The following is a 24,122-nucleotide window of genomic DNA, read 5'->3' on the forward strand; positions in this document are numbered from 1 at the left end:
TCCTCGAGAATATCGAGTAGATGTTATCCGTTGACCGAGGTTGCATTGAAAGAGGGGGGATAATCCCCAGTAAGTGAGCCTATTCTAATTGTATACTAACTGTTACACAATTGGGACCCATTGTCTGCCATTTCTATTATTATTATGCAGGATCTGCCCGGAATGACAGCTAAACCGTCGTGAACGCAGAGTTCCATGTCACAATGTACAGTACATTACGAACTTCACGCACTATTAATCTAGGGATTTTTTCGCAAATTACAGCAATAAAGTATCAGTTGATTTGCCACGGCTGAGAATCTGGGATATGGATTCTCCAAATTCATCGGCAACGAGAACGAGTTTGGAATCTTCCAGTACTGAAGCCCAGTACGTGAACGTAGCTTCGACCGTTTCCTTCCCGACGCAGATGTTGATAATAATGTCATACTATTCCCACTGTCAGTAACTCGACTTCTCATGGAACGATGTTAATGACCTACCTCCGTCGCCTCATACGTCTCTACCTCTTTGAAACGAATTTCGCCCTCCCCGTTTTCAGTTGACAAAGGCTGTTCTACCGACATGCAGGTATTGAATAGCGGTTTTCCGAAATGCCTGGACTGTTGCAAAACATCTATTAGTGAGCAACATCCATTTCGCAGCCGGTTTCTGTTCTCTGCCTGGTTTCTCGCTAAGACATCGCTACACCTGTCTTCAATCGTGAATCGTAATCGACAAACAAGCACGTTGAAAAATGAGCCAATGATATTATGGATTTCCGGGATCGGAACGTCACGCCCAGATATAACCATTCCAAAACACACGTCGTCCAACTGCGTGTATTTCCGCAATACCATACCCCAGGCAATCTGAAAAATGTTGCTCTTGGTGACCCCCTTATCAAGGCAGAAGCGATTCAGCAAAGCTTTATCAGCAACTTCTCTACTCATGGTGCGAAGCCCCTTTTGACATCCGTTACTTTGGATTTGGGGAAACATGCAAGGTTGGATATCGACCATTTGGGTTATCCAGTAGTCCATCTGGCTTTTGAAATCAGCGATATCGTAAAAGTATGCAACGGCGGATCTGTATAGCGGGGCTGGGGAGGAAGAGAGCTGTCCTCTGTACGCCTTTGACAGCTCTCGTAATATTATTAGGAGTGAAGTTGCGTCTAGAAAAGCGTCATTTCCCTCGAGCTTGCAGAAAATACGACCGGATTCGGTTTTGCAGATGGTGAATTGATATGGAAGCGCACCGATGTCTCTGTTACTCAAGGAAGACTTGCGCAACAGATCCGTAACTTCGTTATCCGTACATGAGAGGATTTGGACTTTGATATTTGATGTCTTCCGTACAACGTGGATCTTCTCCTGGCCGTTGGTTCCGCGACTAAACAAAATCGTTCTCAGGGCCGGGTGGCGCCGTACAACATCCTCCCATGCATTTCCTAGACGCACTGGCCACACAGCGCACTGGGGGACTTTTGAAGTTACTTCCCATATGGTATAAGACTGGTATTCAAAGGCATTCAGCGACTGGGTGACAAGAAGCCCTTCATGCACCCGGGTGCATGGGTACGCATCTTCTATTTCGTCGTAAGCAATTCCCAGGTTAGCTTTGAGCCTGAATTCGAATTTATCTTCTTCAGCAGGTGACAAGGAAAGCAAAGCGAACCGGGCCATCTGTTGTTTCCTTTCACTAGGTGTGGATGGTGGTGTTAGCTCCATAGAAGGCTTTGCTTTCGATGCTATGAGTTTGACGGTTTTTGCGTCGAAAACATCCAGAGCGGTCAGCGACAAGCCATCTTCTCTGCACAGAGTGACCAACTGTATTGCAGAGATCGAGTCACCGCCTAGTCTGAAGAAGTCATCGTCGATACCGACCTCGTCTGTTTCCACACCGATGACTCGTGCAATAATGTTTCTAATTTTTTCCTCGTGTTCTGACACCGGGCCCTGAGATTCATTGGGGCATGATATAATCGGTTGGAGGGAGCTTAAGTTTTTTTGAGAAACCGCGAATCGCAGGAGGTCTTTGTCGGGCTGGGCGGCAGCCGTCCGCGGTACATAATTGATTGGGAGACAGAGAATCGGCAACATACTCCAAGAGAGAGCTCTGTTCATATAATCCATCAGCTCACAAAGTTTGAGCTTGAACTTCTCCTCTGGAACAGCGAAGAGCGCTGCCTCTGTGTTTTGATGTCCCGAGTTCTCGCAAACAAAGACAGTGAGCCTCTCTTCACACAGATCTTTGGGGCAAACCATTTCAACGACCACTTGGTACTGTTTGCCTAGGTAGTTTTGTGCTTGGGACTCAGCGTCGCGCAAGAGACCGGACTCGTTCATCCGTTGCCCTGTATTGGGAATTAAGCTCCCGATTCTTTGGGCTGGATTATCTGTAATACTGTGGAGGACATGGTCAAAGCGCTCCAGCATTATCTGCGTCTCATCGTGCTTCAAAACACAGCTATCAAAAACGGCAGTGATAGACAATGACCGTTCCCCGGAGAGTTCACACACCATTGTTAGCGGATGGGTGCTAAATTTCAGCTGTTCGGCGGAATTGTCCGGAGATTCCGTAAACAGGTTGGAAGAGACTGTAGTCTTCCGTGGCTGTATAACGAGCAAGGTTTGGAAATCACACGCTGCAGATGCTTCTTGTCCATAACTTCTGATTCGTCGCAATCCTGTCTGTTCGAACTGAATCAGTTTGGTTGCGTGCTCTTGCATTTCCCTGAGTGTTTCTTCGATGCTTAGGGCAGGGTGAAGTATAGTGCGAAGCGGAAACGTAGCTATGGTGGGTCCTGTCATTTGATAGATCCCAGGGACCGGAGCGCCGCGACCAGCCACAGTGACCCCGAAGACCACGTCATTGGTTTCCATATACCATGAAAGAAGGGTGGCGAACGCCAATCTAATCACTGTGGATGAAGTATAACTACCCCTTGGCCATTCGGAAATCACAATGTGCCGGGTGACGGTTCTGATGGACATTGGGCTGTACCCTACCGGGACGAGTGGACATGGAAATCCTATTGTTCGCAGCCCTTGGAACTCTGCACTCCAGAAATGACGCGCAAGCCCGGGATTCAAACGGTTGACATACTCTATAAATAGCGTGAAAGGCTGCGATGGTAAGTGTATTCCGTTATATGCATTTTCAGTGGCATCCAAGATACGCTGGTATGACCATCCATCAAACAGAGCATGATGAATTGTGAGGGTGAAAGTCAATGGTACTTCCTCGTTCCCTTCACCAGCAAGTGAAGTTGAAACTAGGGGTGCCCCGAGCGACATGAATTGTTCAGGAAATTCCAATTCATTTTCAATCAATTGACATTGTGGGCCCCCTTCGGAACTCACAACCTGGAATGCTTGAAGTGAATCTGCCAGAATAATTCTCGTCCGCAGAATGGGATGTCCATCGCAAACCTCTGCCCAGGCTCTCTTAAACCGAGCCACATCGACGTGTCTTGTCATTTGAAAGTGGAAACTACATTGAAGTGAGCCAGGCGATCTTGCCGTGTATGCAATGAAAGACTCTTGCAAGGGCGTGCAAGGATATATGTCTTGAATGCTTTCAGGGCGGATGCAGCATTTGCTCGCTGCGCTCGAGATCATCGTCCCCTTTCCCATGGAGTTCAACAGGGAAAACGGCGGCGGTTGTTGTTGATCGTGGTTCGCTTGATCTGCTGCTATATTACGTGCCAAATTGGAAATCGATTGATCGGCGAACAGAGATTCCACCGTGATTTTGAGCCCCTGTTGACGTGCTGTTTCCACAAACCTGACTGCAGAGACAGAGTCTCCACCCAGTCTTAAAAAGTTATCATCCATTCCAACGGTGGTCAATGGCAGACCGAGAACTGTCGCAAGTAACTGTTGGACAAGCTCCTCAATAGGAGTTTCTGCCGGGCTGAGACCTCTGTCCCCACTAGTAGCCATTCGGTAATCTCTCAGCTGGGTCTCTGGTAAATTTCCGACAGCGTTTTGCAACGCTCGCCGATTTACCTTTCCTGTTCGCGTCACAGGCATAGCAGCCAATGGGATGTATGCTGCAGGTACCATATATGTTGGGAGCGCTTTTTGCAAATGAACTTTCAAGCGCGCTACATCTTCGCGAAATTCTCTATCTGGGGCACATATGGTGACACTGGCGACTAATTCCGCTGTAAATACCGGCTGTTTGGCCACGAATAGAACCAAGGAAGACCTTCGTGTTTCGTGAGTTATTATTTCGGCGACAACCATTGCTTCTTTGAGGCATTGTTGTGAGATGTGTTCAATTTCTCCGAGCTCAACCCTTTGTCCATATACTTTAACTTGCGTGTCCTTTCGTCCAATGTAGACAATAGAGCCGTCAGAACTGTATCTTGCCAGATCTCCTGTTTTATAAAACCGGTGGTCTGAGCCCATGCCAAACTCTGATGCCCATTCGGGGCTGCTGATGAATGCAGCTGCGGTCTGCTCGGGCCTCTTGAGATATCCTCGAGAAACGATGGGGCCGCCGATTACAAGCTCTCCGATTGTCCCAATAGCTGCAAGGCAATTGTGATTATCCTTATCTACAATCCAACATGACCCGCCAAACGAGAACCCTATGTTCCCCGGCTCAGTCACATGGGGTTGCACATTAGCAACAACGGTGCATTCCGCAGGCCCATAAGCGCATATCAAGCGCACTTTTTCGTGCCACAGAGCTATGTCCAATGATGTCATGGATTCCCCGCCTAAAATAAGAGTCTTCACTCTCGGCACATCTTCGGGCATTAACAGTTTGGCAACCGTTGGCGTGAGTTCTGCCCAATTGACATGTAAATCTCGAACTGCATTTTTCAGATCATTCAGCCGTTGAAACTCGGAAGGGATACAGACGCACCCTCCGAGTATCAACGTAGTCAAACATTCATGAATACTGATATCGAAGGCATAAGATGCGAACTGGAGGACCCTGGATGAACTGTTGAGATTTTGAGCTTTACTGCTGGCGATTGCGTTAGAGCAGAATGAGGCATGCTCAATTACAATTCCTTTCGGCGTTCCTGTCGATCCTGACGTGTAGACTACATATGCAGGGTCGTGGGATTGTACTCGTGGCTGGTTTGGTGACGGATCCAACCCCCAAGAGCGAGTACAGTCACCAACTGCTATTGTTGTGCAGCTTAAGTTATGCTGTACTAGCCAATCGGCACAGATGATGACATCTGCTTCAACATCTTCACAGATATCCCGCAAGCGCTTCTTGGGATACGTAGAGTCCAACGCAACGAAGGCAGCACCGGCCTTAAGGACCCCTAACATTGCAACAACTGCCCATTTAGACTTTTCGAAAAGGAGAGGAACTATGGATCCCGATCCAACATCCAGGGCTGATAATCGTGCCTGGACCCTCCAAGACAGGGCGTCTAGGTCTTGGTAGGTCATGTCCCCATCCCAAGCACATACTGCTTGAGAATCGGGATGAAGCATACATTGCAAATGGAATAGTGCATGGATGCAACAATCGAGAGGGTACGTGGGTGCTCGGGTATTCCATGCAGATATTTGCTGCTTGTGATAATCACCCAATAGCGGCGACTCTGAAAGTGCCCGCGACGGGCTACATGAAAGACATCCGAGGATTGCACCCAGTGTGGCAATCACGTTACGAGCCGCGGGATGGCTCAAGATCGAAGTTGAATAGCGCATCGAAACTTGTGGTGCGAGTGCTGACGAGTTCACGATTACTGAAATATCCTCAATCTAAAATGGCACGATTGTTAATGGACTGTGAGCAACCATGTTGACAGTCAACATTATGGAATTTCTTACCATTGGGAGGCGATCGCCATCGTTCGAAATCCATCCTAGAGTATCAACGTCCTCCCACAGAAGGCAGGTATTGAAATGTTCGTGGCGACTACACTCTACCGTTGGCCATTCCCGAAGTTTCTGAAGACGGACGGAGTTGGAGATCGGAGAGCTTGCGTCTACCACTGCTACCACCTGGTCTATCACATTCCCCTTCAGATCTTCTCCGACGCCAAAAGTGACGGTGTCGGAGTCGGTGTATTTGTGAAGAAGTATAGACCACCCAAATTGAACTAGATCGAACAGGGGTGCGGTATTTTCTATGGCCGCCTGTTTTGTGACGTATTCGAGGCAACCATGATCCAAATATACCAACTCAAACTGGCGACCTTCTAGGCCGGAGGCATCTAACTTGGGAAATATGCAACGACGTTCCTGCTGTCTGTGTTCGGACATTGCGCGCCTGGGGTTCTGACAAATAAAATTTATACGTATGATCTAAGAATTGTCGGTGTATGTCATGAATCATAAAGGTTCTTTTAATCGGTCTTCACATTATTTCAAGGTATATATGGTCTATGTGGGGTCTCTGTATTGTGCAAACTTCAATTATATATTGAATCGAAGAGAAACTCCACCAGAAGCCTCATGCGTCAGCGAGATGTTGGAGCCTCCTATGTTTAGAGACAATGAATGGCATTCGACTATCCGGCTCCATATTGATCGGGGGGAATTGATTTGCTATCCTATTCCATTCTACGGTTTTGTGTCCCTGTTTCCCTGTTTCTTTCCCTACCCGCCTCCAGGCTCTCCGAATTGATTCTACCTAGAGATAGGAATTTCACAGTGTGTCATTCCAATCGATGGCTTTTGCTTCTCATCTGAAGATCATATTTGCCATAATCGATGGGATGACCACTGATTGTCCTACCTGTAATCATATCAACCCAGCTCTAGGCAGACTTGAGTCCACATCCCAACCCTAGCCGAAGATGCTTCCTCATCCCAAACGTGAGCCCACCATGCCGACCAGCTATTTCGTCTATTCTCTAGTGCCACAAAATAGCAATTGACCACATCTGAGATTCGTATACGCCCGAGCTTCCGGCAAGCAAGACAATTGAACATCTAGTCTGCGCAACCCACCTAGAAATTGTCTAAGGATATTGAGGAGACCCGGGAGAACGGTTGCTGGTCATTCTACATGCATTGTTGGAAAGACATGTGTTTTTACGGCTGGAGAGGGCATCGCTACGGATCTACCGAAGAAGGCTTGGCGAAGTTGCTACTGCGATAGTTACATCGAATGGAACAGAAACGAAACTTGCAGCCGTCAGCCAGCCATTCCAGCAACATGGATACCCAATGTCAAGATTTCCTGTTAGGTGTAATCGATGCAGAGTGTCCAATGGATGCAAACAATCATTCAAGATGGTAGGCCACCTGGGGACCGCTTTAACAAATTCAGAAATGATGTTCTGAAGTGGGTAGTACTGGCATTGGAGCGCAGTTTCTAATCTCTAATTTGATTGAGTGCATAAGATCCCAAATCACAAAGATTCTGTCGTGAAATTTCCGTCTTGCGGCTTCATTCCTTCCTGAATATACTAAGATCCAGTATTTAACTGGGGAACCATCCCGGTTTACCCATCAATAAAATTCCAACGAGGACTTGCCGTTGAACTTCATATTTTGACCAGCTCCCGCAACACATGATGGCAACCGAAAACCCCTTGACTGGCGTGACTCTCCCTCAAGAAACTCTTCCCCAGCAATCGGATACAGCAGATTCGCAGTCATACCACTTGTTGAACAAGTGCTTCACTTTCCCCAATGTTGATCAAGAAGAATGGTGGAATCGAACGGGCCCAGTCTTGGGGAAACTGCTTTCGGACGCGAAATATGATGTCCAACACCAATTTCAATGCCTATGCTTTTATGCCCTGAACGTCATCCCCTTCCTTGGCCCGTTTAAGCTCTCACGAACCTCAGGAGGCTACGAGTCATCTATGGGATCACGCATCGGACCGTTTGAACTCAGCCAAAATTTCACCAAGGATCAATCCGTCATTCGAATGAACTTTGAAGCTACGAACCATGCTACAAATACCGGCCGCGACCAAACTAACAGAGTCGCCTTGGATGAAGCTGTTTCTAAATTCAAACTGTTACGCATTGGGATGAATGCAGATCTATACCACGCATTACGCAATTCGTTCCTGGTGACTGATGAAGAAGAGAAACTGGCCGCTAAAGAAATAGACCTTGCCAATTTCCCATGCAAGACTCAGCATAATATATCTTTGGATTTTAAAGACGGCAACGTGCTAGTGAAGTTGTATCTCTATCCGCGCCTGAAATCTATGATTACAGGCAAACCCCAAAAAGACATAGTACTAGACGCAATTCGACATGCAGCTGGTGGGGCATGCGATCATTCCTTGGAAATGATGCAGAACTTTCTCAAGACATTGCCTCCAACCATGGATATCGAGCTTCTTGCTTGCGACCTCATCGATCCTAAAAAGAGCCGGTTCAAGATATATATTTTCGACCTTCAAGTTGATTTTGAGAGTATTACACGGATCTGGACGCTCGGCGGACAACTTAACGATCCAGAAACATTGTATGGATTGTCATTACTCAAGGAGTTGTGGGAGGCTATGAATATTCCTGCGGGAACGCGCACGATGCCGGACCGAGTCAATAGAGAAGGAGACCCGCCTGACCGAGTCCCCCTGTGCAGTAATTTCGAAATTTTTCCTGGAAAGAGATGCCCGCAGCCAAAGATTTACCTCCCAACTCTAGGTATTAGTGATAAGGCTATCGCCGATGGTCTCACCAACTTTTTTGAGAAACACGGATACACGGAGCTCGCAAAGTCCTACAGCTCTCAGGTATCCTCTTTAATCCCAATGTATATGTACGTCAATTCCGTTTAGCGGTATCCAAGGCCCCCTTCTTGCTGGATCGTTGCTAATCCGTTCATAGGCCTGGGTCCGAGATCGAAACCAGTACGGACTTTCAAGCGTGGGTATCGTTCGCTTACTCCGAGAAAACCGGCCCATACACTACAATATACTACCATTAAACAACTAAACCAGCTCTCGGGGACTATCCATGTGAAGAGTCTCCACGCAGATTTCTCAGCAGCTGCTGTGATATCTTCAATGTCAAGCACTCTGGGTCAATATTCACTCCTAGTTAGCATTCGGTATATTTTCTCGGCTTCCCCCAACCAACCGGCTGTGCTCCTGTGACATATACTTTAAATGTGCACATTAGGATAAGCTATATTGGTAGACATCAGTCATTGCTCGTTTCTATTGTGTCTATCGATTTTTTCCAGTTAATATGTTGAACATGCAACCTGAATACATTTTGATCTTATGCAGGCCGTTGGTGAGATAGTCAATGCTAATTACGTCACACCAGGCCTAGTATCCCAGCCCTGACGCCTGTTTTTCTTCTTTTAACTAATTGCTGAACAAGAAGCGCAGCCCATTTGCTGTTGTCTTCGCTTCCCTCTTTTTGTCCGGAAATGTATCGTACATTACTTTACAGACTTAGCGTCTGATAATATATTAACCATTTTGATAATTCAAGAAGAGATATTTATCTAGAAAGGACAGATGAATCGCTACCAACTAGAAGCTGGGTTTCACAATGGTCAAGCTCCAGAGCAGAATGAGAGTCGACATCGAGACGAACCAGGCTTCGCTACCTTTTGAGGTGCACAAATGTGATGGCTTGTGCATATGTATCTCTCTGGTGGTTAACTGGAAATGATAAATCGCTGACCTGTACCATCTTATAGAGCACGATACTCGATCATTGTAGTTGAATGGTTAATGATCCACAGTAGATTTAGGAAGTCTTTAAATCACCCGTAGAAGTGAAACTATAGTGCTGCTGTCTGAGATTTTTCACACCTTGGAACAAGTAGGCCATGTGATTTGATTACACAACTTTATGCAACCTTAGTAGATCTAAAACATTTAATCTAAAACCTCAGATATTCAGATGGAATAGCTGACTTCTATTTTCAAAAAGCAGCACATGTCAAATGTTCCACATATCAAATATTTTAAAATATCCGGACAAAGCGGAAGTGAGAAGAGCACAGAGATATTTAGAAATTGACATTGAACGGAGGTACGTAAGAATTTACGTCGTATAAAAGGTCATTGTACGTTCCATCCAGTATATCCGGTGGTGCTCTAGTGCATTCTGAGCATCATATCCTACTCTTGAATGAACACCTTCTCCGCCAACAAGTGACACAGTTGCCCGGCTTTACACAACAGCAAGACCTTGTGGGAAGTTTTGTCCTTTCAATGAATATTTATATTAGCTCCCCGAAGCACTAAAACAATTGTTTCTCCTTATCATGAGCGAAGCGTGTAGGGGGGTCATGTCTTTCTCGCCTTGGGTAGATCAAAATCCAAGATTCTTCGGAAGTCCACGGGCGGTCTCCCTTAATTTTGTGCCGATGTTTCTACTGTGGTTTTGATTGTCCTGCCTCATCGACGATGCTTCAACGTCGACGTGGGGTAAATGAAGTAGATAGATCTAACATCTGTTACAACAATCCTTTTGGTAGGCTGGTTGGAAACAATTGGATGCCTGAAACATGTACTTGAAATAGCCCATTGACACAAGCGGAGGTCTCCCTGAGCTTGACAACCCGGTTAGGGCAGTTGCTGACGGTATGCTAAGATAGGATTAATATAGGATGATCGTTGTTTCCAGGTCTTGCTTAGACTTCATGGACCAGGAAAACTTTATCAGCATATCACAATGCAGTCAATAAATGATCGGTGCTGTTGCTGTACAACTTCACCCGTGGTCAAGACACTCCAGACTCTCACCGACAATATATTCATCTCATGGCCATTTTTTGCAATTCAACAAAGGCAGCTGTGGTCCAAAGCACTTGAAGGAGTTATTAACCGTGTGGTACGGAGTCCTCCCCTCTGCTCCACAATATGCATTGGACCATTGGCCTTTCTGTTCTCGCATCGGGCAGCGCGCATGTGATAATACCAAGGGTCTTCGATTTTACCCCAGACACTGCTCAACATGCCACCGAATTTGAAATAACTAAATGAAAATGTTTTCGTCGTTAGCCAACCCTTGACGGATATGGAATTCATAGTGATCAGACCCTTGGCTATGGAAGATCAGAGTTGGTTGTCCTTCTCAATGATATGGCTGTCAAACATCATTGGGTCATAGCAGTCCAACGGATGGCAAATATGGACATTGGTATTGATGCCATTCAACACGAACAAGATATTTATCGATATCTAGGGTATTGAGACAGCATCAGCACATCAGAACCTCCAAAACAACTCTTTACCTTGCATTTATGGGAAATGGTGACTCACATACATATTTAACACGGAATCAACCCTCCGGCTTTCGTGGTTGCGCGAAATTTCACACATATTTGCAAGTCTTCGTGACCGTTCTGCTAAGGAGGCAGATGTTGTTCAACTTTCTACAGAGCTATCTATTCGCTTTCACGACTTTATGGAGCCGTCTATTATGCCTCCGGGTACAGATATGGGGATCTCCCACGACAATGCATACGCAGTCCAGAGGGACATTGCCATGGTAGTGCTGTAGCCCATGACGCTATGACTAGAAAGCGCTGTCAGTTTGACCCCTTCAATGACGTCAGTCGCATATAGATCGCTAGATGGTCCTAGAAACGCTCAGGATATCATATAGCATAGAGGATTGTAAGCGCAACACTGCAGTTTCGAAATGTGGAAGATATTGGCCGCTAATATTTCGACCCGTGCGCGATTCTGCTAATGAATCGCTTGCTGCCAGGAAGTATAATAAATAATGTTGGTTTTTTGGAAAAATTCCGGAAGCTAAACGTATTGATAGTGCCTGACGACTCTATCGCTGAAAATGCATCGACTAGCCCCCGCCGCTCTCCCTCTGTAGTTAAATGTTGATAAAACATTCGAGGATGGCTTGAGAGAAAGTCTCAAGGAAAAGATTTGAAGCTCGTCAGCCTCAAGAATATTGCTAAATGCACAAAACATTTTTGGGTAGGAGTTTTTATTGAGAAATGATAGACCAAACGTGTGTTTCTCAGAATGGGATTTTCTTTTTAGTCAAATTAATGTACAGTAAGTACCACCTCGCATCTAGAGTTGTAGAGGGGACAAAATATACTTTCTATTTAACTAGCTTCATGTTGCCATTAGCAACAGGTACTGGGAACTTTATTTCATCTACAGACTAAATAACGTGCTACATAACCATCAAAACTGTAACTAGTTAGTTACAGAGTATCATGACGAAGCATTATGTTTTATTCAGGGCATAAGCGACATGGCGCCTGGTTGAAAGCCCGAGAAGTCCAAGGATCCCCACGTGCAATGCAACTACCCCCCACTTCCAACTCGTCCTTATTCACTACGTAACCACGCACGCCCATGACAAACTATGTATCTGAGCAGGCGAAGATAAACTAAGTAAAGAGTGGATATTGAAGACATTAAGTCCGAGTATCTAGCGAGATGAACTATCCCGACTATCCCACTCCCGTTACCATCCAACCTCTCAAATCTCACAGGCATACAATAATCCTACTCCATGGCCGAGGCGGCACCGGTGCTAGTTTTGGCCGCGAGATACTCTCGACACCCTTCCCGCTTCCTCTGCTTCGCTCTCCTGATTCACCTTTCGGAATGCTCACCCTGAGAGACGCCTTCCCGCACGCAAAATTCGTCTTCCCGACTGCACCCCGGCGGTATCCTACACAGCATAAATACGATCTCATCAACCAATGGTTTGACCTATGGTGGTTGCCATCATCTTCGTCAGCTGCAGATGACAACGGCGACCGACCGTTTCCCCTTGAGCGAGACTCGGTGCAGAGCGATGGGCTGCGGGAGTCGACACTGTTCCTGCATGACTTGCTACAGCGCGAGGTTGAATTGGTGGAGGGTGGTGCGAAGAACGTTCTTTTGGGAGGGTTGAGTCAGGGATGCGCAACCAGTCTTGTGGCATGTCTGTTGTGGGACGGTGTTGGAGAAGGGAGAGAGAGAAGGGAGGCATTAGGTGCGCTTGTTGGGTTCTGTGGGAGATTGCCATTTGAGAGGCGGGTTAGAATTATTCTAGCTGGCGGTGCTGTGGATGGAGAGAAGGTCAATCAGCCTTCTGGCACAGACGGTGAAGTTGAGAACAAATCTAGCATTGGCAATGATACGGTTGGCAGTGCAGTCGATTTTTTCCGGAAGGAGCTTGAGATTCCGCTTCCTCCGGGGCTACCCTCATCCTCTCATGATTTTCCATTCCAGCGCACGCCACTCTTTCTCGGCCATGGAGTTGAAGATATGACTGTTCCTATCCGTCTAGGGAGGGAAGCAGTTACTTGCTTTGAGTCACTGGGAATGAATGTTTCGTGGAACGAGTATGAAGGGCTGGGTCACTGGTATACGGATAGTATGCTAAGTGACTTCGTGAAATTCGTGCGGGAGAAGACAGATTGGGAACTAGAATAGCTTGGTGAATCGGCAACGACCTCGCTTGCTTCATTCTCGTCCATCCACTCACTCTCGTGGAGTCCATATGGTTTCCCTCAAGCGACCCAAGCAGGGAAGAGACGATTTTAATCACGGAGGCACCTGTTTATGCTTAACTATCTTCTTTTCTTAACTTATGTAAAGAGCTGTATGGTACGTACTTAGGACAGGTAGCTTCGGCAGTACCAGCTCATCCGGGAATTAGCAGATACGAGATAGCCCACGGAGCTTTTTCTTCCCTTGAGGCTTTATGCAACCCTATAGGATGCGATTTCTTTTTTCTGAGATCCACACCACAAAAACGGATGTTTCAAAACAAGAATAAGATTTTTTTATAGAGATAAGGTAAAAGAGAAAATAAAGCGGGAAATTTTCATCATTCGTCTCAGCATATCCATGCTGGGCGTTGAGCCTGCAGAAGACTTCCCCCGTTGGAGAAGGGTACCCGATGGAGAAATACTTGCCATGCTCTTGGCGTGAAGGACGTCAAAATACATGCATATTAAAATCCTGCCTTATTTGCTTAGCAGCATGACGACGAATGTCTTCATTTCGGCTTGCGATTCGTTGCCCCCAGCCGGCAAGAATTCTACCCAACGCTTGCGCCTGCGCCCGAGCCTGCACATTAACTATTGTTTATCACCTGCAGGCTGACTGCCAGCTGTCAATCAATGACGCGATTTCCCCCCCCCCCCTTTACACCCACCTCCCCGCAGTCTCACCATCATGACCTGCACGCATTGAGGCTTACTGTGATGGTATCATGAAGGCATAGATTGGAGGAGAGATAATCACTTCGATCGTCGCGTCAACACTAGACCACTGCCAAACGAAGCGAATGCGAGAACGAGACCAGAGGGGTTGCGAAAGAGAGCAAATGGATAACGCAACGGCTAATGCAAACCTGCATTTCGGGTACGAAGTTGTTGATGATTGATGGTGATGATAATGCAATTTAAATAGCACAATATTACACCCCGGATGGATAACTGCCTGAGAACGAGGAGTCTCAACATCCCTCCGCATGTTCCTGCACAATCATGCGTTTGGGAGCTCCCGTCACCGTGTGGCCACCCCGCCAAACTGACGGTCCAAAACCGACCGAGGCATCTTCTCACAAGGTTCTCTTGGTGCAATCGTCATTTCACCTTTTACAGACATCATCCACTTAACTTTCGAATTTATCGTCTTTGCCCGAAATCAAAGCAGAGGCAGTTAGTCCCACATGTAGAGTGAGAACTGAAAATCTAGGGTAACTGGCAGGAAGGAAGTATGGGAAACCAAGCAAGCTATTCCGAAGCTACGGGGTCTAGGGTCCTCGCCTAGCGCTTCGGTTTGTTCACCGCTCTTGTTGAGGAAGCAAGCAAATCTGCCAAGTAACTAATGGTAACGATATCGACAGCAACACATTTTAACCCCCCCTTGCGATGATACAAAAGAAGAATGGGCTCCCATCATGGATATGGAAACTGATAGGAAACCCAACTTATTTCGCTTCCGCCACATATGCCCAATAACGCGCAAGGACCCTCTCTCTTTAACAACACAGTGCCGGATGGATACCTTGAACAAGGGAATTTGCAGCTCAACGATTGGCTAGACAGGGGTGGTCATCAATGCGCAAAATTTAGAGTTTACGGTACCGCTCTTAACGAACCATTTGGCACAGCGAACGGCCCTTAGGGTTTGCTAGCCTTTGCCCTTTTGTTCTTGCTTCCTCTTTTTTTTTTTTTTTTTTCCCTCATGGTCTCGCTCATCTCTCAATCTTCCGTGGGTCAAACAGATAGAAACAATTGTATGAAAAGTAACAACATAACATGGCGCTTAAGATGGAATGGAAATAGTATTTATCGTCTGCTGTGGCCATCGCACCGTGCTATCGGCTTCGCTAAAATCATCTTCCGCTTTTGGGAAGCTTATCAACAATCGTCATGGCCGCGACTAAAGTGGAAAAACTAGAATGTCACGTCGATAAGGAGTGAATCCCTGCTGTACCAAAACAGTAGGTTCCGGTTCCTACGTAGTATGATCACCATGGCAATTGATCTATCGATATGTATTTTGATGCTCTTGCCTACCTCCATAGCCCTGTTGTCTGTTCCGTGTCTCAGCTTCATTCACAAGAAATAAATTTCACAGCTTTAGATATAACTACCCAATCAGCATCATGGTATAATTTCCTTGATAAAACTATTGTAAGCGTGACACCACTCTTGCTTCCAAGGCTTCAATTGAAGGTCTGATATTTACATCTGGCCAAGATACACTACCTGTTTATAGGTTTAGTGTATATTCACCCTTACATACAAAATTTCTAGTGTCCTCAAGTAGATCTTCAAGTCAAGAAGAACTCTATGATGTAAAGTAAGTAAGTTATGTAACTCTGTACAGGAGTACGATTCTCTACATCTCTAATCTGCATGATAATCTCATCCTCATATTCCCCTAACTGTAACTAAGAGTAAGTCTGAGATCTCTGAAGAAGCTCAGAAGTCAGAGCAGGCAAGTAAGACACGACATATAGATGGGTGCTGAGCACGGCTCACAGAAGCCAGCCATCTTATCATCTTTTCTACGGAGGATCCTCTCAAAAATTTTGATTAGCACTAAGAATTTAAGGTGTAACTTTGTTACAGGATAAAGAATTCCCATCCCCTCTCTTAACCAGAGTTCTAAGGGAGGTTAATATCTGTGGCACCTGAATAACCAGCTACAGCTTAACTAAAACTAGCCTAAATCCCAGGGGGCTGGAGAATGAAATGGTAACAGTATTACAGCTTAAATTCTTAGCGCTAATCAAAACTTTTGAGGATCCTCCGTAGTTGAGAGGCCCGGAGGCTGAAAAAAGCAAGCAAGCCACACTAAGTAGATGAGTGCCAGGTGCAGCTGGCAGGAGTCAGCTGTCCTATGATCTTTTTGACATAGTTCGATGATTATTTAGTTATATAGTAAGAACTGCAGGTGCTGTAACTACTCTGTACAGACTTATAGCTGTGAAAGAGAGAGACTGAGAACTACATTCAAAGACTAGTTACTTTGTATGTACGGAGTACTGTAATACCATGTACACACTAAATCTATAAAAAAGTAGTGTCTCTTGGCCGGGTGTAAATATCAATCCTTTCAATTGCTCAAATTCACAAAACATGCCTGAGCAAAGCTTCCTTCCAAGTTGAGCTTGCTTGATCTGTGCTGTGGCCCCGCTATTACTGCAGCTATTAGCCCTTCCAGCAGCCACTAAGTGTGCACTAAAAGTTGTCCTCGACCAACACACCCACACACACCCTGCCTGACCAGTGACTCGAGTCTCCACAGCGTTTGTTTGGGTCGGTTTCTTTTTTCCCGTGTTTGCTTTTCCGCGCGCTCTTTTGTTTTGCTGCCTCATCTCTGCACAAAGATAACAAAAAGAAAAAAAAAAGGAAAAAAAAAAGGGAAAAAAAGGGAAAAAGAGTCATTGTTGCTGATCAAAGCTCTTAATTTTTTCGCTTCCTCATCCCTCTTACTGCTTACTTCTTCTTCTCCGTCTCTGTTCACCTTCCCCTCATCCCTCCCCCGCCCACAGTCTCAAGAACGAAACATCCCACCAACCGCTGTTGGTGTTCCAACTGAAAAAAAAAAAAGAATACATACAATTCATCCCCTCTCCCATTCCTCTCTTCTCTGTGGTTTTTCCTTGTGTTTTTCCTACCAAACTTACCTGTTTGTCTATTGAGTGGTTTTTTTTTTTCCATCTTGGTTACCTTATCTTCTGTACAGGTTTCTTGGTGGCATTGCTCTTTGTATTCCCTGTAACATTAAGATCGATTGCCGCTGTACAGAATATCCGTTATACGTCGTCGTGCAAAAAACCTGTTCATCCTTTGCCAGCCTATCTATACCCGACCGAAACGAACGAAAGCCTTGTGATATCCGAAACCTGCTGCTTGTTTTTTTTGTTCTGCTGCTCTTTCTCTTTGGAACCGTCACGACCACTAACGACTTAACGAACCACCCATTATGGCAGATGATACCCGGAGTACTATCAATGTTGCCATTCGCCGGTCGAGCAAGTCTCCCGCCATTTTCCTTGCTGCCTCCTTCACTGAGCCCGCTTGGGAACCGGTTGAGCTCGATGTGAAGCCTCTCCCTCCATCAGCAAGTCAGGATACTACTGAGCAGACCAATGGCCATGTTCCAGACACCCAATACGAATTCTCAAAGTCATTCGAGGTGGCACTAGGCAAGCACCATTATAAATTTCGGGAAGGATTGGAGGGCGCCTGGTTCTATGACAAGGATGTCGAAAGTGGTAAGCAATCAGCTCGAGTGGTTTAACGAAACTTACTATGACACATGCTGATTTATAACGCTTGTAGCTGTGGACAATGAGGGGAACGAAAACAACGTTCTGGTAGTGGAACCCGTCACAGCTACCAAGAAGCCCACCGATTCTCCTGAGAAGGAGGATGCAGAGGAGGTATCTAATGAAGGTGTTGCTCCAGATGCAGGGAAAGCTGAGGAGGTGGAATTAGCTGAGGGGGAAAACATTTCTGATGCTAAGAAACCCAATGACGCATCCGTTGAACCATCCCCTAGTATTGCTGTCGTGGGAGAAGATGTGAAGGACATTAAAGACGACGAAGCGCCGGCTGAATCTTCAGGGAAACTGGAAACAGTTGGCAATAAACCCGACAATGAACCCTCCCTTGCCGATACCACCATAAAACCCGATGTACCGAAAACTGATGCCTCCGAAACTCCCACGACCGAGAACGTAGCACCAGAAAAGGTGGTGGCGGATCATGGCCAACCGACAACACCAGCTCAAGATACAGAGATCGTCGATGATTCCCCAACTACTGCAAAAATCGATGGGTCAAGAGCTGAAACTTCACCGAAACCTGTCCTAGAGGTTTGCGAAGCCCCTGTCGAAAAGCCACACGAGCCTGTAACTGATCCCACATCTGAACCCGAGGTCAATGAGAAGTCAATACTTGAGAATGAGCCTGAGCACCCGCAAATGGAGAATAACGGAGGTCAAGCTACTGAACCCGCAGAGAAGGATGGCCCCACAGCCTCGGATGCTGACACCACTGCGGAACCCATGGAAACGGAGCTAGTAGCCGATAAAGGTACCGGTAGCGATGACCCTTCACCAGCACCTGAACCCACCGAAACGCCTGAACCTACATTGCAGGAAGTGGTGACCGAATCTGCAGTTGAGGAGAATGCTCCAGAGGTAGAAAAGCCTCTTGCGATTGCCAAAGACGAACCTGCTAAGGAGAATAGCCAACAAACAGAGGCTACATCGGATATTGAGCCTCAAGAGGCAGAACAGAAAACCGTCGAACCGTCTGTCGAACCAGACATGTCAACGAGTGATGAGGTTCCTGATTCGGCTCTACCCCCTGCGAAAGAGCCGGAAGAACCAATGGAACCTGTTCCTACCGAACCTGCCCAGTCTGTCGAACCCTCCACCACCGTTGACACCCCTGCCGACCCCGAACCATCCCACGCCGAGGTCGTAGTAGCGGAGGAAATACCTTTGATGAATGGAGACGACAAGAAAGAAATGGCAGACGACGAACAAGTGGAGGACAAACCCTCAATCCAACAACTTCCAGAGACGACATCAAAGGCGGGCATTGCTGAGCCGGATACCACACCTGATACCATTTCTGAAAACAAGACCGAGGAGCCAGTTGTGCCAGCCCCCGTGGAAACAACATCTCCGGAATCCGAGCAATTGGCCTCGAAAGAGGAGGACTCTCAGGCTGAGAACATTGCCGATGGTGCTGAGTCACAGGAAGCTCAAGCTGACAAGGGGGAAATGGTTGAGACAGGCGAAACAACTGTGGAAGTTGCAGAGCCAATTGCCGAGGCAGCTGCGGATGACGTCATCCCGACCCAACCAACCGAAGATAGCGCGGACCTGGAACAACAAAAGGCCGAAGAACCGCTGTCCCTTGCGACTGACGTTCCTAAGGAATCAAAATCAGAGTCATCCAAACCTGTGATTGAAGATGTAGCTGCAAAATCCGTCGACGATGGCACTGGTGATACTCCCATCATTGAGGAAGCTTCAGCTGCAGAGCCTGCCACTGCCTATCCTGATACCCCGGTGGTCTCTGAGGCTACACCTGGGCAGGAGGTTACTAGTACCCCTGAAGTTCCAGTGACCACTGAGACAGAGGAGCCACAAGCATCCAAACCCAAAGAGGCTGTCATTCTGGAACCAGAATCAGTCGAGAAACAGGATGATTCATCTAAGCCTGAAGAGTTGGATGCTGCTGTAGTCGCTGATGAATCGGTGGCTCCTAAACCAGCCGAGGAGCCAGTAGTGACAGAACCTCAGGACGATATCGTTGCGGAACCCGAACCAGCATCCCAATCAGATGCTTCATCAACTGCAGAGCCTGACACGCCAGTGGCAATTAAGGAGCCTGAGGCTCCCGAACCCGCTGAGGATACAGTGCCTGAGACAGAGGTTGACTCTGGCGAAAAGCCAGTTGAACCAGTTGCTCCTGTAGAGACTCCAGCTGCCGTGACTGATGAACCAGAAACCTCTGAACCAGCTGTGGATGTAGCAGAAGTAGAATCCTCTGCGCCGGTGCCTGAAACTGAAGTGGTCGACGACCACACTCCAGAGAAACTAGTGGAGCAGGAAGCTTCTAAGTCTATCGACAATGCGGATCCAACAGAGGATTCCACACCCGATGTTGCTCCTATCGTTGCCGGTGAATCTTCTACTGTTGAAGAACAAACAGCCACTGAGCTTTCGGAAGATCCTGAGCCCAAGCCTGCTGATCCTGCCCAAGGCGAGCCCCCTACTATTGATGTAGCTGAAGCAGGAGTGCAGCCAACAGAACCCGAGACCTCGAAACCCATGGATGACCTAGTTCTGGAACCCGAGCCCGCTTTACAGACGACCAGTTCTGGTGGCCTCAATGCTCCAGTAGAAACAGCACAGCCCGACAAAACAAAAGCTAGCGATGATACTGTCTCTGACCCCGCTGAACTTGCCGAACCTGCCAAGCCTGCCGAACCTGTCGAACCTGCTGAGCCTGAACTAACGACCCCCGAAGCTCCTGAGGCCTCAGTGAAAACAATGGAGTCTGAAACAGTGCAGCCTGTCTACGATGTTGCCTCTGAGGCAGCAGATATTGCTGAACCTGCTGAACCTGCTGATGCCGAGCCGGTAACAGAAACTGAAACCGTCGAAACCTCCGATGCCCCGGAGGATCCGAAGGAGCCCGAAGTCTTGGAACCCGCCGAAGATGCCACAGCACAACAGGAACCTGAACCTGTCGCTGCGACTGCAACTCTAGACACCGCCCAGGCCCCGGAGGAGCCACCACACACTGAAACTTCGGTTAATGCTGACGATACTGCAACTCAACCTGCTAAATCCGAGCCTGAACTTGCTTCTGGGGCGTCCGTCTCTGGAATTGCTGAAGCCCCAGCAGAATCAGTAAAACCAGAAGCCTCAGAAGCCATTAACAATGTTGTTACCGAACCGGAGCCGATTGCGGAGGCCACATTATTGGATGCTCCTGAAGTTTCAGCAGAACCGACAGCACCCGAGGCCTTGCTAGTTGCCGATGAGGCTATTGTCGAACCCACAGCTGAAACAGAGGTAGATTCAACTGCTCCCGACTCTCAGAAAACTGTAGAAGCGGCTGCGGTAGAACTTGAATCTACAGCGTCTGAAGAGGAACAGGAAGTGATCGAATCAGAAGATAATCCTATTGCTCCTGCTCCTGAAACCACACCGGTGGATGCTCCCAATGCATCTGAGACCTCTGTTGCTCCTGCTGTACCAGAAGAGGCGGAAGCGGACATTACTACCAGCACTCCGCTTGAGTCTAACGTGCCTGAAGAAGTTACTCCTGTTGCCGAGGAAAATGTCGACACACCTGCTAGTGCACAGGAACCAGAGACATTAGAAGCCCGTGAGGCTGATGTCACCAATCCCGCGTCGGAGCCTACTACTATTGATGATTCAAAGGCCGCAGAGGCTCTTGCTCCAGCCCAAGAGCCTGAGGAAACTCCTGAGATTCCCACACCCACGGAGGGACCTGAAGCCTCGAAAGCTACCGATGATGCCGTCCCTGACAATGCGGGAGAAGAGGTGGCTACAAATGACAATCTCGCCGATTCAAAAAATGCGCAGCCAGATACAGTTACTCCAGAGCTACCAGTGACTGAAGAACGCGTTGAGGATGTTGCTAAACCTGTCATCGCAGACGAACCTATCTCTGACCCCGAACCGATCGCAGCGGAGCAACCAGACGGCCCAACTCCCGACGAACCCGAAGTTGCCCCTGCTGAAGCTGCTGCCGCTGTGACCGAGCCAGAAACGAACGAGCCAAATGAAGTCACTGAAACTGCTGTGGAACCCGAGAATGTGGAGCAGGAGGCGGTAGAAAGTGAACAACCTGCCGTAACTTCCGCTACGCCCTCTGAGCTACCTCAACAGGCAGATGCTCTTTCTGAAATTGCTCATGACATTCCGGAGCCAACAGCCGAAAAATCAAGCACTGATCCCGAAATCACGCCATCCGCTGAACTAGTTTCCGAAACCATCCTCGCCAGCGAACCAGTCACTGAACATGGGCCGGAAGTTGTCGCTGAACCTACCACTGCTGTTGCTGTAGCAACCGAGACAGATGCTCCTGCTTCTAAAGATCTTGAAGTTCCAGAAAAATCTGAACACGTCGAAATATCCTCTGTTAAACCTGCTGGGAAAGAGGATGGTCTTGAGCCTCCTACGGGAACTGCTGCCCTTGGACAGTCTGCTGCTGAGATAGTGGCTGACGAGCTAGAAGAATCTTCCAAATCAAAGGACGCGCCCGCTGCGCCTTCGCCCGATGAAGTAAGGGAGCCGGAATCTCAGGAACCCGAAGTTCCAAAGGAAATCGCGGTCGAAATTGTGCAGCCAGCTTCGCTAAATACTTCTGATTATCCGCTCATCGAAACGCCCATAGAAGGTTCTACGAGTGAGCCAGTCATGGCTGATGACAACCAGGCGCCCGTCAAGGAGGCGCCCCCCGAGACACAGGCTAAACCTGAGCTGGAGGTCGCCGATGCCCCAAGTGAAGAACCACGCGTTGAGGTAAACGGTATCACATCCAAAACACCACTGGAAGATGTACCACAGGAGCCTGTAGAGGAACCGGCAGCGGCGAAGGTGGCAGCAGCAGCCCTAGCAACTGCGGTTGTTGGGGCTGGCGTCACCCAACTAGTTTCAAATTCCAAAGAACCTGTAGCTGACAAAGATATTTCGTCGCTAATCGGAGAAGCTCCGGCAGAAGTAGTAGCCTCTGCTGTGGAAGCACCATCATCGAGTGTTCCGGAAGCAACTCCTTCGGACAAGGATATGCCTAGCGCCAAGGGCGACACAGACAAGGCAGTGGTCAACGGCAACAAGCCCGCACCGGTTCCAGAAGCAGACGTGGATGCAGCTGAGAGAGGTTTTACTCCCGCCAAAGCGCAGGAAGAACCATTAGCTAAGGCAGCAGAGCCTGTCGAGCCAGCCAAACAATCTGTAGCAGAACGTTCCACGAAGAAACCTGACGTTGAAGCTCCTGTGCCAACTGCCGCTAGCGAAGCTGAGCCAATTCCTTTGGAGCCGACTGAACCCGAACCAGCCTCCAAGCCAAGTGAGTCTGCCACAGCAGATCCGACGACTACGACTACGGAACTATCACCAGCGCTTGCTGCAATGAAGCCAGCAGGATCAGGAGGAACTGACGGGTCGCGCCCCCCAACAGCGGGAGAGCTGTCCGCCACATCGATCACAATCCACAAGAGAGAAAACTTCTTCAAAGCACTCTGGCACGCGATTTTCACTAGTTTCTTCGGCGGCTTCTTTTCAGTTTTCCGCCGCGGCCGTCGCGATACCCCCCGCCAGTAAGAGAAATATTTTCTAGGAATTCTTTTCTTCGGTTTCCTATTTTTTCTCTTTTCCCATTGGTTTCTTTTGGTGTGATACATACCCCCGGCCACTAGCCCCTTCACCAGTCATCATCCTCTCCGCTCCGCCTATCCCTCTAATACTTTTATCTTCCCTCCCCCCTCCCCTCCATTTCCTATGTGAATTTCTCTTTATTTCCTATGTGTGTACCTATTATTCCGTTTTATCTACTTGTAACCTGACCTGATTCAATTTGATATCCATTTTCATTTTTTCTTCGAATCCAACATTTGGTCATGCTGACCAGCTTCAGGGCACTCTTGGTCACTGTCACTGTCACGATTGTTCCTACTCTCATCGCGATCCTCTTAGCGTTCTACTGGCGTGCATTATCCTCCTATATCGCCGAGTATCTTTTGAGCGTTTCATCATCTTCACTCATCTAATTTGAATTTGGCTCGTCACAATTTTTTTTGATTTGGGGTGCACGCCAATTTGGTTCCATATAACTAGAGTGGTGAAACGCTTTTTGAACGTTTCGTTGACGACTTCGCTGCATATTATTATAAATTTGTTGTCCGCATTTTGGCGCTCTTATTTGCGCAGCTCTTGCTTCGACATATTTTGGCGATTAAGAGCTTGAATTTGCTATTATGCATACCCTAGTCCTTCTACACTGTTGTCTATATGATGAACATGATAAGTGTGATGTTTGTCTTATTTCGATCCCTGCAAATTGTGTCGTTCATCCTTGTGTGGAATGTCAGCAAACATGCCTGCGTACTGAATGCCTTGAATCCCACTACGAGGACAAATAATCGCTCTTACCCTCGCCCTTCCAACGAGATTGTCCAACAACCCGTTCATCGTTCCTCGTCAGATATATTCTCAAATGAGATTTGTTTA

The 24,122-nt window shown here is 47.6% G+C and overlaps 4 protein-coding genes across 5 annotated transcripts; 3 read left to right on the forward strand and 1 right to left on the reverse strand.

Moving 5' to 3' along the window:
* Positions 1 to 7: 7 nt before the first annotated feature.
* BDBG_02828 (nonribosomal peptide synthase SidD) lies at positions 8 to 6,227 on the reverse strand (the record flags this gene model as incomplete). The annotated part of the gene is made up of 3 exons (XM_002626605.2): positions 8 to 429; positions 483 to 5,723; positions 5,793 to 6,227. 3 exons carry the CDS (start codon positions 6,225 to 6,227, stop codon positions 259 to 261), a joined length of 5,847 nt encoding a protein of 1,948 aa, XP_002626651.1. The 3' UTR covers positions 8 to 258.
* Positions 113 to 9,793, forward strand: BDBG_02829. Of its 2 annotated transcripts, XM_031720973.1 has the most exons (3): positions 113 to 4,773; positions 4,916 to 8,694; positions 8,763 to 9,793. In XM_031720973.1, exons 2-3 carry the CDS (start codon positions 7,484 to 7,486, stop codon positions 8,860 to 8,862), a joined length of 1,311 nt encoding a protein of 436 aa, XP_031577331.1. In that variant the 5' UTR covers positions 113 to 4,773; positions 4,916 to 7,483; the 3' UTR covers positions 8,863 to 9,793. The 2 variants fall into 2 exon arrangements, with proteins under 2 accessions (XP_031577331.1, XP_031577330.1); XM_031720972.1 differs by having other exon boundaries at positions 113 to 8,694.
* A 2,420-nt stretch (positions 9,794 to 12,213) lies between these two features.
* Positions 12,214 to 13,300, forward strand: BDBG_02830 (uncharacterized protein; the record flags this gene model as incomplete). Its single annotated transcript, XM_002626607.2, has 2 exons — positions 12,214 to 12,241; positions 12,297 to 13,300. The coding sequence occupies exon 2, from the start codon at positions 12,314 to 12,316 to the stop codon at positions 13,298 to 13,300; it is 987 nt and encodes a 328-aa protein (XP_002626653.1). The 5' UTR covers positions 12,214 to 12,241; positions 12,297 to 12,313.
* Positions 13,301 to 17,317: 4,017 nt separating this feature from the next.
* Positions 17,318 to 23,662, forward strand: BDBG_02832 (PT repeat family protein; the record flags this gene model as incomplete). The annotated part of the gene is made up of 3 exons (XM_031720974.1): positions 17,318 to 17,609; positions 17,677 to 23,212; positions 23,530 to 23,662. 3 exons carry the CDS (start codon positions 17,318 to 17,320, stop codon positions 23,660 to 23,662), a joined length of 5,961 nt encoding a protein of 1,986 aa, XP_031577332.1.
* Positions 23,663 to 24,122: the final 460 nt, after the last annotated feature.

Source organism: Blastomyces gilchristii (assembly GCF_000003855.2).
Source record: "Blastomyces gilchristii SLH14081 genomic scaffold supercont1.4, whole genome shotgun sequence".
Lineage (NCBI taxonomy): Eukaryota > Fungi > Ascomycota > Eurotiomycetes > Onygenales > Ajellomycetaceae > Blastomyces > Blastomyces gilchristii.

Coding starts and splice junctions, on each gene's coding strand:
- BDBG_02829 (XM_031720972.1), top strand. CDS start 7,484: ATGATGGCAACCGAAAACCCCTTGACTGGCGTGACTCTCCCTCAAGAA. Junction 8,695..8,762: donor TCTTTAATCCCAATGTATAT/GTACGTCAATTC, acceptor ATCCGTTCATAG/GCCTGGGTCCGAGATCGAAA.